General features: G+C 39.0%; 2 protein-coding genes across 3 annotated transcripts; both read left to right on the top strand.

The window, feature by feature from the left end:
- Nucleotides 1–34: 34 nt before the first annotated feature.
- atp13a1 (ATPase 13A1) lies at nt 35–9353 on the top strand. Its single transcript, XM_058653523.1, has 25 exons — nt 35–388; nt 1680–1769; nt 2120–2383; nt 2474–2629; nt 2753–2822; nt 2914–3020; nt 3108–3237; nt 3347–3402; nt 3543–3669; nt 3791–3928; nt 4024–4144; nt 4277–4434; nt 4797–4972; nt 5062–5172; nt 5268–5393; nt 5473–5581; nt 5664–5857; nt 6362–6458; nt 6547–6731; nt 6943–7057; nt 7171–7367; nt 7478–7620; nt 7744–7855; nt 7947–8090; nt 8210–9353. The coding sequence occupies exons 1-25, from the start codon at nt 35–37 to the stop codon at nt 8318–8320; spliced, it is 3591 nt and encodes a 1196-aa protein (XP_058509506.1). The 3' UTR covers nt 8321–9353.
- A 690-nt stretch (nt 9354–10043) lies between these two features.
- LOC131475524 (kinetochore-associated protein DSN1 homolog) lies at nt 10044–15190 on the top strand. 2 transcript variants are annotated; one of them, XM_058653717.1, is made up of 11 exons: nt 10044–10151; nt 10349–10385; nt 11021–11303; nt 11403–11476; nt 12887–12959; nt 13075–13159; nt 13279–13335; nt 13463–13534; nt 13645–13792; nt 14434–14521; nt 14599–15190. In XM_058653717.1, exons 1-11 carry the CDS (start codon nt 10045–10047, stop codon nt 14679–14681), a joined length of 1107 nt encoding a protein of 368 aa, XP_058509700.1. In that variant the 5' UTR covers nt 10044; the 3' UTR covers nt 14682–15190. The 2 variants fall into 2 exon arrangements, with proteins under 2 accessions (XP_058509700.1, XP_058509699.1); XM_058653716.1 differs by having other exon boundaries at nt 13463–13552.
- The last annotated feature ends 926 nt before the right edge of the window (nt 15191–16116 follow it).

Here is a 16116-nt window from a genome sequence, read left to right as displayed (position 1 = left end):
TGATAGAGGGGGGCAGAGGAGTCGATAAAGTACGATGAACGACGCCAGGAAAGATGGAAATATAGCTGCAGACGGGATCCGGGGACCCGGTGAGCTGCAAATGGCCCCCTCTGTGAACCATAGTCAGCATGACAGCGGCACCGGCGACGAGCTGGTGAGCTCGGTGACATTGTACAGGCGAAGGCCCCGGCTGCTACACGGCACCATCCTCCCGTTCCTGGTCGTTTTCTACCCGTGCTGGTTGTACGTGTGGTTAGGAGTGTATGGTGCTTCAGAGTATCCGGAGGCAGGCCTCCTGGCGCTAGCCGTTATCGGGATCGCGCACGTCCTCACAGCTCTTTCTGGTTATTGGTCCGTGCACGCGCACTGTTGGCTCACTTGTTCCAAGGTAAACATCAATAAGAACACGAATAATGATGATGATAACACACATATTTTTCCCTGTCCCATCTGCATAGTATTAAGTCAGGGGTATTATTTCATGAAATATCAAGTGACTTCACACCTATAATAGTACTATAAATTAAATTAAATAAATTATTCCGCACACAATGCATTAATTCAAGAAATGTGTCTTCATCAAGCATAATTTACTCATAGCAAGCATAATTTACTTGGTAATTTATCAATGCAAGTGAAATAGTGTGCAAAATTCTTTATTTTGCCGTTTGAGTGCTTTTGTACCAGTCGCACCAGTCTCTTTTATAATGGATGGGCGATATGTCCTTGCATTCCAGTTTTAATTTTCACTGACCATAGAAATTTCATTGAAGTTTCCCAACATTGATATAGTAAGACATCATGACTGACATGTGGTGCAGCAGTTATTTTAAGAGCCCTTCAGAACTCTTTGAGGCTGCTCCTCCCAAAATACAGGACCAACAGGCTGGGGGACTCGTTTGTCCCCCGGGCCATCAAACTGTACAACTCCTCACTGGGGGGGAGGAGGGCAAACAAGCAAACAAAAAATAAAAAAACCGGTACGAACTAAACAAACAACAACCACAACAATAACATAATGTGCAATAAAACCATAGACATGTGCAATAAAACCCTGGGCATTACGGGGTAACTCTAGGTGTGTGTGTACCTATACCTATGTGTGTGTGTATATATATATATATATATGTATATATGTGTGTATATGTATGTATGTATGTGTATGTATGCATATATAAGTATACGTGTATGTATATGTATGTATGTGTGCGTATGTATGCATGTATCTGTGTATGTATGTATATATATATATACATTGGTTGTGTGTATGTAGGTATACATACATATATATAGCATGGGTCACTTTCATTTTTATATTTTTATTTTTATTTTTATTATTATCTTATTTTATTCTATTCTCTATTTTTAACAGTGCTGTGTATGGATGCTGGAGCTGTTAATTTCCCCGAGGGAACCTCCCAAAGGGATTAATAAAGTCGTCTGTCTGTCTGTCTGTCTGTCTGAACACCACAACAGACTTGTATTAACATAACCTGGTAATTAATCTTGTGGGCAGATTTAAAAGTCAAGGGGAACATGCCTGGACAGCAAGTTATCATGCATACAGTATGTCAGTCATGCCACATTTGAAAGGGACAAGGCTGCAGGGGAACGTCTTTGTGCTAAAAATAACAGAGACATTTTTGTGATAGTGTGTGAATTTGTCACCTGACATACAGGAAGCAGACCCAAACAAGGCTACGCTGGCAAAGGTCATACCCACCCCCAACAATGGCTCTGCTGAACTCGTACCTTTACAGAGGGACCAGGTCAGTTTTTAAACATACTCTCTGGATGCTCTGGATGTTTTGGGAACATGTCTGCGATTTCCCATTCTTTGCCTACCAAGCTTAAGTTTTACCAGTTGTTTGAAATCAATATTTACTTTGTTATTCATATTTGCGAAGGCTTCATTGTAGGGCATCAACAACATTTTTTTATTTTATTGTTATCACTGAGGTTTAGACTTAACTAAAGATATTATCTATCTATCTTATCTATTTGTTACTGTGTAACAATGTGATTTGCCAAAACTATAAAAATAAAAAAAAATTCGGTCGTTTTGAAAATACAATACTTGAATGAATTCTGTATTTAAATTATGTTTTTTGACCAACAGGATGAGAATGGGGAGGGGACCTTATCTTTTGAGTTTCAAAAGATTCGCTACATCTTTGACCACCAAGAAAAGAAATGTTTCCTTCCAATAGCATTTCCAATCAATCACCCAATGGGCTACTTCCAGTCCTGGCGTGGCTACCAGGAAGAGGCTGAACTCAGACTTGCTGAAAAGAACTATGGCACCAACCATGCTGAGATGGTAGTACCAGATTTCCTGGAGCTCTTCAGAGAAAGGGCCACAGCTCCCTTTTTTGTTTTCCAGGTATGCAAATGTGTGAATGTTTTTTAAGTGCTGGAGCTGATAATAGCAACTTCATACATGTAAAGTTGTTGGTCCTGTGACATCCATCAGGTATTCTGTGTTGGGCTGTGGTGTCTGGATGAGTACTGGTACTACAGTGTTTTCACACTGTTCATGCTGGTGGCGTTCGAGGCCTCCCTGGTTCAACAACAAATGAGGAATATGTCTGAAATTCGACGCATGGGAAACAAGCCCTACATGATCCAGGTAGGCTAAATGAATTTACTATATTGACTGTTAGTAAGTTGGAAACAAGCATGTTACCTTGTAATCTCTTTTCTTTGCTGTATTACATTATTTTTTTTTCCATGTTTTCCTATTTTCTGCCAGGTGTATCGCAACAGGAAGTGGAGACCTATTTCAAGTGATGAGCTTGTTCCTGGTGACATTGTCTCAATAGGTAAGTGTTCTGGCAGTGTTTCCATTTTCACTAAGAAGATTAGATTCACTTTGTTAGTGTGTCTTTCATATGTGTACTGTCTCCTGCATAGGACGTTCACCCCAGGACAACTTGGTACCTTGTGATGTGCTGCTACTCAGGGGTCGCTGCATTGTGGATGAGGCCATGCTGACTGGAGAATCTGTGCCCCAGATGAAGGTTGGAGGCTAACTTATATGTACTGATGGTTTGGACTAGGATTACTGTGGGGCATCTTAATAACTTCTGATAACATGGATTATACAGGAACCAATTGAGGATTTGGACCCAGAGCAAGTCCTGGACCTACAGACAGACTCTCGACTCCACATCATCTCTGGTGGGACAAAAGTGGTCCAACATAGCCCTCCTTTAAAGGCTAGTGCTGGACTCAAACGTAAGTGCTGTTTGCTACCAACCCCTCCTTGTTGAAATACTTAAGCAAATGGTCAGTCTTTTTCATTAAAACAAGATGTAAGCTCATAAATCCTTTTCTTTATGTGCAGCTGTAGACAATGGCTGTGTGGCCTATGTCTTAAGAACAGGATTCTACACCTCTCAGGTGAGAAAGTTGCTTAGTATGTCTACATAAGTACGTTTTGTACGTACAAATTTTATGTTCAGTTTTGACAATATTTGACAATATTTGTGTCTAAGGCATAGTTGGCTGTGAAAATGTACTGATGGTAAACTTTCCTCCAGGGTAAACTATTGCGTACCATCCTCTTCGGTGTGAAGAGAGTGACAGCAAACAACCTGGAGACATTCATCTTCATCCTCTTCCTTCTGGTTTTTGCCATTGCTGCAGCAGTTTATGTGTGGGTAGAAGGTGAGGTGCACAGAATCGACTTATGTCATTCTTATTTAACACATTCAAAGTGATGGCTAATATCTCAAAGGTAAGGGTATCAGTCATATCACAATATTATGCATTTTGTGTCACCCCTTAGGGACCAAGGATCTCAGCAGGAATCGCTACAAGCTGTTTCTGGAGTGCACGCTAATCCTCACATCAGTGGTTCCACCAGAACTCCCCATAGAGCTTTCGCTGGCAGTTAACACATCTCTTATCGCTCTGGCCAAACTCTGTAAGCTTGTTTATGTGTGTGTGTGGCACCTTGATATGCAGAGCTTGTAAGAGCAGGGATTTATTCATGTCTTCTTTTTCTCTCCTTCTGCCTAGATGTATTCTGTACAGAGCCCTTCAGGATACCATTTGCAGGGAAAGTGGAGGTCTGCTGTTTTGACAAAACAGGAACACTGACCAGTGACAGTCTGGTCGTACGTGGGGTTGCAGGCCTTAGGTAAACTCTGCCCACCATTCTCAGTGTTTTATTGTAAACAATATAAGCCTGTTCTTTTGTTTAAAGTCATTTTAACACTTACTAAAAAATGTAAGTATTTGCATAGAGAATATCTGTTTGTGTTATTGACAGGGAAGGAAAGGAGGTGATGCCTGTGTCTGAGATCCCTGTTGAGACACATCGGGTAGTGGCCACCTGTCACTCGCTGGTTACTCTGGATGATGGACAGCTGGTCGGAGATCCACTGGAGAAAGCCATGCTGACTGCCGCTGACTGGACCCTCACTAAAGGTACAGGGATATGACCTCTTCATATTGTAGCTTCAGAAAGTACAACACATGGCAGCGGTAAGTGTGCGAGACAACATGTGTGGATGCACATGTTTTTGTTAGGCTCCATATAATCATGTGGCCCTCTCTAATTTGCATGCACTTTGGTTTGAAATACAAAACCACAACTGTTTCTTTTCTTGATTCTTTTTGTTTTAAAGTATCCAGGTCATCTCAAAATATTCTCTTTGTTAATTGCAAGGAAACCTTTCCATTTTAACTGTAGAGGTTGTTGTCTTTATACTATGGATTTGTCAGACCCAATGTTTTTAAAGGTATAATGCATAAATGTGCGTCTCCTTAACTTTTGTTTCTTTGACCAGATGAAAAGGTTTTCCCCCGAAGCATCAAAACCCAGGGCCTTAAGATCCACCAGCGTTTCCACTTTGCCAGTGCTCTAAAGCGGATGTCAGTTCTGGCATCTTATGAGAAAATGGGCTCCATTGACCTCTGCTACATCTCTGCTGTCAAAGGAGCTCCAGAGACACTCAGAGGAATGGTATGTACACCATCCACATACATAATGTGCTGTTTTTTTTAGCCTAATCAACAGGATCTTCTGGTGTTCTAATTTGGCTGTTTTTGTAGTTTGCAGTATGTCCAGCGAGTTATGACAAAGTCCACAGGGAAATGTCTCGGGAAGGGGCCAGAGTGCTGGCCTTGGGATATAAAGAGATAGGACATCTCAGTCATCAGCAGGTTCTAATTTAATTTTATTTGAAAATACCACGTTGTGTGATGTTTGTGAGTAACAAATACGTTTGAACTGAGTTGGATATTTTTGGATCTAATAGGTCCGTGAGATAAGTCGTGATGCACTGGAGTGCAACCTCCATTTTGCTGGGTTCATGGTTGTGTCCTGCCCCCTCAAGAGTGATAGCAAGGCAGTCATCAAAGAGATCCAGGAAGCATCTCATCATGTAAACAAGCTGACAACACACAATTCTGAAAGTCTATGCAAATACGATGGTTTTAAGAAGATGCTTCTTTTGCTTTAAGGTGGTGATGATCACAGGTGACAACCCTCTAACGGCGTGCCATGTAGCAAGAGAGCTTCACTTCATTCAAAAAGAACACACGCTGATATTACAACCAAGCCCCGATCACAGTAAGACAAGTTTCCAGTAAAGCAAAGTCAACATTGTACCTGAAGGACACCGAATGCCGAAAATTATTATTTTGTTTTACAGGTGAGTGGCAATGGGAATCCATTGATGGCAGCGTGCATGTACCAGTGCCCCCTCCCTCCCTTTCTTCGTTCGTGCATCAGTACGACTTGTGTGTAACAGGAGAGGGGCTGGCGAGACTGAGCTGTGACCCACGGCTATTCCACACTCTCTTGCCTCATATAGTAGTGTTTGCCCGTGTCAGTCCAAAACAAAAAGTAAGTCCTACAGCAGCAACTATGTATTGTTTAAATCTAGTAGAAATGCTCCACTTTAGGGGAAAGTCCACCCTATAACAGAGCTACAAATCATAAACCTGAGACAGATGTTGCTTATCTGGGTCACATTTAGTGTGATGATTGAATTTCAGTGACCTTTAACTGGCTTAACATGTACCATACTGTGTGACAGTCCTTTATGTTGAAGTTTATAAAACACAGGTCTAATTAAGTTAACTTCTACTTTTTCATTGGTCCATCGCAAACATCAATAGCTGATGTCAGATTAGTTTTTGCTGGTGGTAGATGGTAGACTTAGTAGTAGTCTGTAATGCAAATTAGGCATGTAATTTAACTATATGACCCACCAATAGTATTTCATTGTTGTTGAGAGGGATTTTAGGAAATCTAGAAAAATGTCCCCCTGAATACAAATCATTTAAGGTGCTCTATGTATCATTGTAAATGACTTAAAGGGTGTGATGGTTGTCTGTTGTGTCATAGGAGTTTGTGATTACCAGTCTAAAGGGGCTTGGTTATGTAACGCTGATGTGTGGTGATGGTACAAATGATGTTGGAGCTCTCAAACACGCCCACGTTGGTAAGTTTTATCAACCACAGAGACTTGCGGCCTTTGTGTTTTATGATCCCAACATTTAGCAAGGCTGTTTATTTTGTTTTCTCCTCAGGTGTTGCTCTTTTGGCCAACGCCCCAGAACGCATGCCCGAAAAAAGGAGACGGTGGAGAGAGAAGGATGTGCCTACCATAGAATCCAGACCTTTACCACCTGTTACCTCAGGAGGAAAATTGAGCTCCAGGGCAGCCAGGCAGAGGGTGATGGCACAGAGAGAAGAGCAGCTCGCAGCACAAAAGGTGTACATCATCAGAAAGATCTCCTCCCTGATTCTTCAGGGAATGATTAACAGTAACAACTGTTGTTTTCCTCCCTATGACAGCTGACACTTGTTCATATGACCACTGAAAGCATCCCAGCCCTTTTCTAGCTCAAGAAAAATGTGTTTCTTTCTTTGATTACAAGAGTTGTAGTGCACTGGTGAAAATGTCATGGTTTGTCCTGTTATAGGAGAGAATCAGTCAAGTCTTACGGGAAATGGAAGAGGATCAGGTACAAGTGGTGAAGCTGGGTGATGCTTCCATCGCAGCGCCTTTCACTTCCAAGCTCTCATCCATACAATGCAGTGAGTAACACGTGTTTCTCAGCTTTGAGATGTTAATATACGGTAATTGTCAAAGGTTCAAACATTAAGTCACTCTCCATTTCTGAAACCTGTCACTTTGTTTTTTCCCCCAGTCTGCCATGTAATAAAGCAAGGTCGCTGCACTCTCGTGACAACACTCCAGATGTTTAAAATTCTGGCTCTCAATGCCCTGGTACTGGCCTACAGCCAGTCTGTACTGTACCTCGAGGGGGTCAAGTTTAGTGATTTCCAGGCAACCCTGCAGGGCCTACTGTTAGCTGGCTGCTTCCTCTTCATTTCTAGATCAAAGGTGAGAATTAGTGTCTACTTTGAATGTTCTCTTTGAAAGATGATTTTCACAGTTTAAAAATGACTTGTACTGTTTTTGATGAAGCCTTTTTTCTTCTCTTGTGTACACAGCCACTAAAAACATTGTCACGGGAGCGACCATTGCCAAACATCTTCAATCTTTATACGGTGCTAACTGTGCTACTGCAGTTTGCTGTTCACTTTTGTAGTCTGGTATATCTTTACAAAGAGGCTCAGAGCAGAAGTCCACCCAGGTAAATCACAGTAAAGCAAGGGAATGAGAGTGTAAATGGCTACATTATAAAATCAATAGTTGCATTTGTAAATGAACATGACTACATATTATTAACAATTCTCTTGTGCGGTTTCTCTTGCAGAGAGGAGCAGTTTGCAGATCTGTACAAAGAATTTGAACCCAGTCTAATCAACAGCACCGTGTATATAATGTCCATGGCCATGCAGATGGCTACCTTTGCCATTAACTACAAGGTGCTCATTTAATAATATTATACGATTAGTTATCCCTGCATTAATTTTACTGAAATAGATTTACAACATATGTTGTTGTTGTGTCTGGCAGGGTCACCCGTTCATGGAGTCTCTCACTGAGAATCGCCCACTACTATGGAGTATAGCTCTGTCGGGCTTAGCAATTGTGGGCCTTCTGTCTGGTTCCTCACCAGAATTCAATGAACAGTTTGCCCTTGTTGATATTCCAACAGAGGTAAGCATATGTTGTTTTAACTGTACTGTTTTGTCATTTACACTTGATAATAATCAGTCAAATGTAGTCAAAAATTAAATGGCCATTGAAGTTATCGCCCTTCTTGTACTCCTTTGCAGTTCAAGATGATCATTGCCCAGGTCCTGGTTGTAGACTTTGTTGCGGCTCTTCTGGTGGACCGTGTCCTGCAGTTCCTGTTGGGCAAAGGAGCTCTCACGCTGCCTTCTTGAACTCAGTGCCAATAGCTACTGCTGCCCTTACCAACCAAACTGTAAAGGGAGAGAAGACTTTGGATGAAGAGGACAATTAAAGCTGTTGTGACACAAACATAACACTTGAGACGGTCATGGCAAGCGGTACTGTGCTCTGTGTATCCCTTCCTTTATTCCATTCCACCCTTCTGTTACCATCTGAGTTCCTGTGTTTAGATTCTGTTTTCTTCAGAACTCCTCAGTTCTTCTATATTTCTCTCTTTCTCTTCATCTGTCCTTTCCCCGCTGCTACAAAAGGCCATGAAGACAGCAGTATTGAGTGGAGTGCGAGACTGTGTGCCAGCCAGAGTGAAACACAGGCACACTAATGGGCATTCTCTGAGAGAATTGCAGAAGTGTTTTTGATTTTTTTTTTGACCCTTTATTTTGTAAAAAGTGAAAAACATCTCTAACAGACTTATAAAGACTTACAGATACAAATGATGATGTCTGTCAAGTGTTTTTCAAGTACAAATATTGGTGTGTCTGCACAAGGAAAGGATGCGTATTTCCAATCGAGCAGGTCATGAACTATTTTGGACCCAAAAAAGGTAAGGAATGACGAGTATCTGATGAGAGATAAGAAAAACATCCCTCTATTGAAACCTTTTATGATATGGGACATGTTGCATGGGCCAAGCCAAAATGTAGGTTAAGTCTTTATTTAATTACCAACAGATTTTTACTAACAAATGCTAAACTCAGTTATAAACAGCTTTGTTATTTTATCACTGATATAAACTTACACAAACCTTTGTTTGATAAGATAAGCTTAAACTAATGGCCATTCCATATAAAAATGAACTCCCTTGTGTTTCAGTACTTTACGAAGCATTTAAGAGCTATGGAGCAGATGAAGGTCACTGAAATACAAAATGTGATACATTTCTCAGATTTTTTCCACTGTGCTCTGAATGCTGAATTTGTGGAACTTGGCCTTACCAAAGAGCAAAAGTAATATTTGTGATATTGATATGAAGTCAAGAAGATGCCAACTTGCTTGTTTAAATGTATGATTTCATCGTCAACTCATTTTCCAGGTAATTTGTCAGAAAAGAAAATTACGGTATCTCTCAGTAGTACCTTCACTTTTTCATTTCCATTAAACCTTTTAACTGCATAATGAGTTTTTATGAACTCAAGTAAATGACCAAATCCATGAAATAAATGCACTTAAGTCTATTAATGTAACATCAGTTGGGGAAATACATGAGGGAGAGTTAAATAAACTTCCAGTGCACTTGTGCTGGATGTCAGAAAATCCAACCAAAGTGTACAAACAGAATTTAAAACAAGTCAGTCAAGACGCTGTCTTAATTTGTATTTTATTGCCAACTGAGGCCACTTTGCCACATAAACTTCTGTCAAAAAAATATGCATTTGATCTCCTTGAGAATTAGTTAAAAATTATAACCAAAATAAACTCAAGAGCATGATATTATATATTATATTTTAGTTTATTTCGAATAAGACCAAAAAGCAGACATACAAATCAAATAATTCACATTATCTTCTTCTCATGTTACAGATGCACATAGTATTTTCCTATGCTCTGTGTTTAAAATATATAACTTAGTTTTATACATCATCTATTTTCTTTGTGAAGAGTTTTACCATCAACAGTGCGATCAATATCCAAAAGCAAACTACTGCTCTGCAAGTACTATTTGTCCCATTATGATCATGATCACACTACAATTCCCATGATTCTTAGCTCAACTGGGGGGTTTGGCTTGTTTGGCGCGCGCTGCGAAGTAAACTATTTGAAAGGAAAAATGGCGGAAAAACATTCGGAAGCTGGACAAGACGGGTTTGTATCTTCTTTTATTCTTTAATGTGCCGTGTATCGAGATAAGTAAAACGTTTTTTGTTAAATTGGTTTGTCCGTTTGAGTTATGGCCTGAGCAAATTGCTGTTGTGGTGCATGCCATAAACGGCGAAACGCCGTTTTCTCTATATTATATTCTGTACGTATGACGTTCGTTTGTACATTCACATTTCCTGCAGTTTCGGGTCTATCATCGTTGCTGGAAATCCGAATGAAGTAAGAATTTTGTCATTTAATCTAAACTAACTTGCTACCGAATGACATCAGACACATACAATGCGTAACAAATGTATTAGACCACCACCCAAGGTAGGGTTTATGTCACAGCTGCCCTAAATGAACAACATTGGTATTTATCAAAGTATTTTTTTTTTTATGTTTTTGTAATGGCTAATACACTAGTAATATAAGCTCTTGAAATTACATTTTTAATGCTAAAATATAATTATTGTTGTTGTCCATGCATTTTCAAATGCTGTTTTACATAAAAGACGAAGCACATTATTATTTCTTGATTGTAAAGTTAAATTATAGTTATTTAGTTGCATTCCTGAACTGAAAAAAATATTTTAGTAGTGAATGTTATGCTTGATTAATTCCTGACTTCTCACAGAAGAATCCCAGTGAGCCGGGCTCAAATCTGGGTACAAAAAGGTGAATTCAGATGTTTGTCAAATAAATAGTAACAATTTTAAGTTTTAAACAAGCTTTTTAAAGATTTCTTAAAATATTTGTTTTCTCATTTTTATGACAGGTGGTGTAATAAATTTGTTAAGCACTGTGCATTATCCACAAGCTAATCCTGCCCCAGATGTTTATTGGTACTTGTGTTATTCTGTCTCTGACTTTAGGTGAACTCGGTTACACAGACATCGAAAAGATGCTCCACAAGCCCCAACACGAGCCTCAGCATAGCACCTCCACACAAATCTCCTCGTATGGAGCCCCTATCACCAGGCAAAGACACCGCAGATGCAGAGGAAGCACACCCAGACACAGAGAAACAACAAATGCAGATAGAAAACACAGAGGAGCTCTCAAGTGTGCCTGACAGTCCGAGTACACAGAGGAAATCCTGGAGGAGAGCCACCATAACCCGACGCTCTTTGCCTGCACTGCCCAACCCTTATCAGGGTAAGATATCTATCTGTGCTGCCCTTTACAGTCGCTCAAAATGGGGTGTTTATGTTCTTGCAATATTAATATGAATGTATGATTTATGGTTTACTGTAGTTTTGTGCAGGGGCATAAGTACATCCTTGTCACAGCAAGACAGGCTTGAGAAATTGATGGAGGATTCTATGATGGTGAGTGGAGAAAAATAATTGCAAATCGTCAGCACAAACTTCACCAAAAATTAAGAATGAATTAATTAATAGTCATAGTTTTCTTTATCTTGAATTGCATTTACCAAACACATACATTGCGTCCAATATGACAGTTAATGTAAGCATCAAAAACAAAATGAACAGAGATAAACAATAAAGCTTAGATCTTTAACATTGGTAGTGGGGATGCAAAATATTGGACTTGTTGCTCATATCTGTTGTGGGATATACTATCAGGAGTGCTTGGGTTGATTACTGATTTTCCCTGTGACCAACTGCAGAGGTCATTCAGTTTCTGTAGTGAAATTACATACATTTGCAGCAGATGAAGATGTTCTTTATTGTGCAAAGGTAATAAACAAACAAATTTGAGAAGAACGCACTTCAAGGAGGTAGCAGCCTATTTAGCCTACTGTTTCGGTCATTTCTCATAGTGGAGGATCTTGGCATGATTGTCGATAAATGATAATACATTTTAAAGCCAATATTTGGCGATGCCAATAATACTGTTAATTATTATATTTATTTCTTCTATTCAGCACTTTGGTCAGTGATCTTTAAATGTGCTTTATAAATAAAAATTACCTAGTGTGCATCCCTAATTAGACGTGCATGCCAAAGCACATCTAGAATGATCAAAACTCAATTTAAGTGCAGTAAAGCTGGAACTTTGTGGCTGGCTTAAACTTGTCATTATGATGTTTAAACTGATTGTAAAGTGTAATGGCAACACAGAAACACCATCCATGTTTATATTCATCCTTTTTCATGGCATATATTTTGATGGGTCACCGTAGTGAAAATATTTAAATTAATGCTGGCTGAATTCCACTGAGCTGCCTCAGTTTTGAGTTGCATGTGCACTCATTCTCCTCATTTATTTGAAGTGAACAGAGCTTTCATTAGTGTCATTAGTTAGACCTGTGCTTTGCTTTTCAAATTGTCAAAATGTTAAACTTTTGCATTGCATTACATTACATTACATTACATGTCATTTAGCAGACGCTTTTATCCAAAGCGACTTACAATGGAATTGACTACATTGCCTTTAGTCTTTCACTATCAGATGGTCTGTGACAGCAAATCAGTTTATGATAAAAAGGGAAATCCTCAATAAGTATTTAGAGCACTGCATAAAATAGCATTTACTTAATAGCATTCATCTGATACTGTGTCTTTACAACAATGACCAAATGGGAACAGATATGGACCACAAAGTGTGTATGTTGCACAGACTCTGACTTTTTTTGTTATTCTGGAGTATCTATCTGCTGTATACAAGCTTTTAATGAATGTGTGGTTTGTGAGGAGCATGTTTGGATCATATTTGTAAGGTTAAGTTTTAAACACACATTTCAGTAAGTCTAATCACAGCTGCTTTGTCTCCAGCTGGCAGTTGAAAGAACTCAAAATGTGCTCCAGTCTGTGCCCAACACCTCGCTGGACTGTTTTCAAAATCAAGGTTAGTGCTTGCACAGTGTATTTTCTACCTCACATGTTCCAACAACATTTTATGAGGAATCTCATGTTTAAGATTTTCTTTTGTGTGTGTGTGTGTCCTGTTTTCTATGGTACAGTTGAGCACATAAAGAAAGATTGGGGTTATATGACCAAAAGCATGCACAGTGAAGCTCAGGTGCATCCATTCACTACTGCAGCCAGGTATTCTAGCTTTTTTACATATTCACCAATTTGCATCAACTATATTAAAAATTATTTGAATTAGTTTTGTCTACAGAGTGATATTTTACACTACATTTAAGCCTGTTATTTTCTGTCAGTTCTTGTGATCCCACAGTGCGAAGAGCCATGGAAAAAGTCCAGAAAACCATCAACAGGCATGGTGTTTTTAATATACTAACCATAATATGTTCATACAAAATAAATATCCACATTTATGTGAAACTTGTGCTTTAACCTATCACACAAAGTTCTGTTTTTTATGATGACGTGTTAATGTTTTAGGCTTCAGGCTGAAAGTGAATCTTGGGAGGCACTGTTGAACAAACACCGCGATAAGGCAGCGGAATTAAAAAGGTGGACATATGTTGTAAAGTGAGGAAAACTGTGGCAATGATGTTTTCAGTGTGTATGTATTGGCTTTGCTGTTCTGTGTCAGTATTTTTTTTTTTCTTAATTTGTTTCAGGAAAGTGGAGCAAGGCCAGGAGGGAGGTGTATCGTTAGATGCTACATGTGTGTCCCAGTCATCACAGTATCTTGTCATCCAGAGCAAACCTGATTACCATGGTCTTCTCTCTAGACAACAGCCCAAACTTCATACAATAGCAATGATTGTACGTTTGAAATTAAATTTGATGTTGACCTAAAAAACACAAATCTATCAATACTATGAATAATATGGCTATAGTCTGTAAGGTTTTGAATAATATGTTCTATACCATCTTGTAAACTACTAAAATAAGTGCTCTTTGGCTGTCAGAGCATTTAAGCAAATGCTAGTTTATGAGCAGTTTAAATGCTGAAGAAGTCAGAAGATATTAACCTACCTTAGCTACATAGGTTAATAATTACACAAATTAAATGTGGGATAATCCAACTACATTATGCGATGTGTATACTCTGTATATATCCTTTGCTGTATTTTCACTGCTGCAATGTGTTTAATGTGTTTCTACATTTTAAGTAGAAATGTCTTCTCACAAGAATCCTTTCAAACCAGTAGTTTAAATGTGAGTCTCTTTTTGTTTTATCATTAGTGAAGCAGGTAAATATAAGAACATTTGACAATGTGTATTTACATGCTACCTTTAGTTAGCAATATATATTACTAGCTATAAAAGTTTAACCTTTCATGTTGCTTTAGGAAATTCCATTAAAAAAAACAACTACTTAAACAGGACATCAGCCAGTTAACAGTTGTATTGGAATTATGTGCTTTGTGATGTAAATTTCCATTTTTCTTCTAAATCTTCAGATGGACACTCAGTGTAAGATGGTGAGAGAACTTCTGTCTATCAAGGAGCAGTCACAGTTATTGGTGAAGGAGACCAGTAGCCGATTGGGTAATGATTTTATTCTTCTCTGAAATTTTGTTTGTACTTTCATCAATTCAACATACAATTTGGTTGTTTTCTACCAGCGATGGAGGCAGGATTCCAGGATCTCTTATCTGACCCCATCAGGAACCTAATGGCGGCACCTTTACCCTCTGCAATCATATAATTACTGTGGCAGGAGGCAATCGCAAGCTGTCAGTCTAGCGGACTATGGCTTGCCATGAATTGCACATTATATAAGTATATGCTTATATATACATATGTAGTTTTGCTGTTATGTGGAAGAGTAAATTCATTTTTTGCCCAGTTTTATTATTTTCTTTTCTTTTTTATATTTCATAAAAATGCATGTGTAAAAAGTAAACTCACGTTTCCTCTGCAAAATAGCCTGCAGCAAGACTCGCAATATAATTACTGCAAGTAATCCATATGCTTGACCAGCAGGTGGCAGTGGTTACTTTTATAAGTCTATGACAGGTTTGGTTTATGACTTTGTTGTTGTTTTTTACTTACCTGACAGGCACATTTGCACCTGTAAAACCTGATAAATGATTAGGAATTGGGCAGTTGCCAAATATTTTTGTAGGCCAACATTCTGCAAAGTAAAAATATTGGTCTCTCTTTGAATCATTATAAAATAAAGACTGAAATAAATTCCTTACCTCTTTGATCTGACCTATTCGAAGTGATCATTTGTTTTGAATTATTCAGATATTAAAAAACAATTGTTTTTTTTACAAATTAATTAATTCATGCATTTGAGGTGACATTTAAGCAGTTTGATTATTGCTATCACAGGTATGTTAAGTGTTGATCTCTTGGTGCTGTGTTCATAAAGGTTGAGTTAAACCAATTTTCTATTGGAATTGACTTGCACAACAGAACAGCATCAACTATACAAAAATCATGCTACTGAGTGGTAGAGTTAAAATTCTGCTCTGTAGTTTGCCTGCAGTCCTCTGGTTTAAAATGCTGATCCACATTCACTTTTACTCTCTTTTTGGTGCTGCATCTATTTCACTTCATCTGTGTCCCCTGACCATTCCAGAGGAGGCCCCTCCCCCACAGTGACTCACCCCCATCTCTTGCTTGGCTCGGTCAGTGATGCAGAACGAAGCTTTGACATTGTACCAGTCAGTCAAAGCTTTGTTCACCATCACTGTTATCTCTTGGCCCTAGTCACTCATTAATGCTCAGACATATTTTTTTTCATTCTCTGATGATTACAGAAGGAAGGAAAGCATCTTCTCTGTTGCCAACGGAGTAAATAGGTCCCTGCATTTATGATCTCCAACATGGAGTAATGGTATTTTTTTCTCTCCTTGTGATTACATACATGGTAGTGACTTGGAGAAGAGGATGGAGAAGTGAGGAAACGACAGGCAGGGTTGTGACCATGAGAGTTGTGAGTAAAGGAGGATGGTGCACAGCAGGAGAGATCGATTCTTATTTAGATGAAAATGAGGCTTGATGCTTGTGGGGTGAGAGGAGGGCAGCTTTAGCATCCAAATGAATAGAGGTTTCACAGAAATGATCCTTAAATGAATCACAAACAATAAAACTAAGAAGTTCACAAAGCCACTGACACTCTTTTAAGGAAG

The sequence above is a fragment of the Solea solea genome, chromosome 16 (genome assembly GCF_958295425.1).
Source record: "Solea solea chromosome 16, fSolSol10.1, whole genome shotgun sequence".
Classification (NCBI taxonomy): Eukaryota; Metazoa; Chordata; class Actinopteri; order Pleuronectiformes; family Soleidae; genus Solea; species Solea solea.
This window is presented reverse-complemented; position numbering and strand designations above follow the sequence as displayed.

Excerpts from the sequence above, each read along its gene's own strand:
- atp13a1 (XM_058653523.1), top strand. The coding sequence starts at position 35 with ATGAACGACGCCAGGAAAGATGGAAATATAGCTGCAGACGGGATCCGG. Across the intron at positions 7,621-7,743 it reads CAGAGCAGAAGTCCACCCAG|AGAGGAGCAGTTTGCAGATC; the intron begins GTAAATCACAGT and ends TTTCTCTTGCAG. Across the intron at positions 7,856-7,946 it reads CCTTTGCCATTAACTACAAG|GGTCACCCGTTCATGGAGTC; the intron begins GTGCTCATTTAA and ends TGTGTCTGGCAG.
- LOC131475524 (XM_058653716.1), top strand. The coding sequence starts at position 10,045 with ATGATTCTTAGCTCAACTGGGGGGTTTGGCTTGTTTGGCGCGCGCTGC. Across the intron at positions 11,304-11,402 it reads ACTGCCCAACCCTTATCAGG|TTTTGTGCAGGGGCATAAGT; the intron begins GTAAGATATCTA and ends GGTTTACTGTAG. Across the intron at positions 13,793-14,433 it reads TTCATACAATAGCAATGATT|ATGGACACTCAGTGTAAGAT; the intron begins GTACGTTTGAAA and ends CTAAATCTTCAG.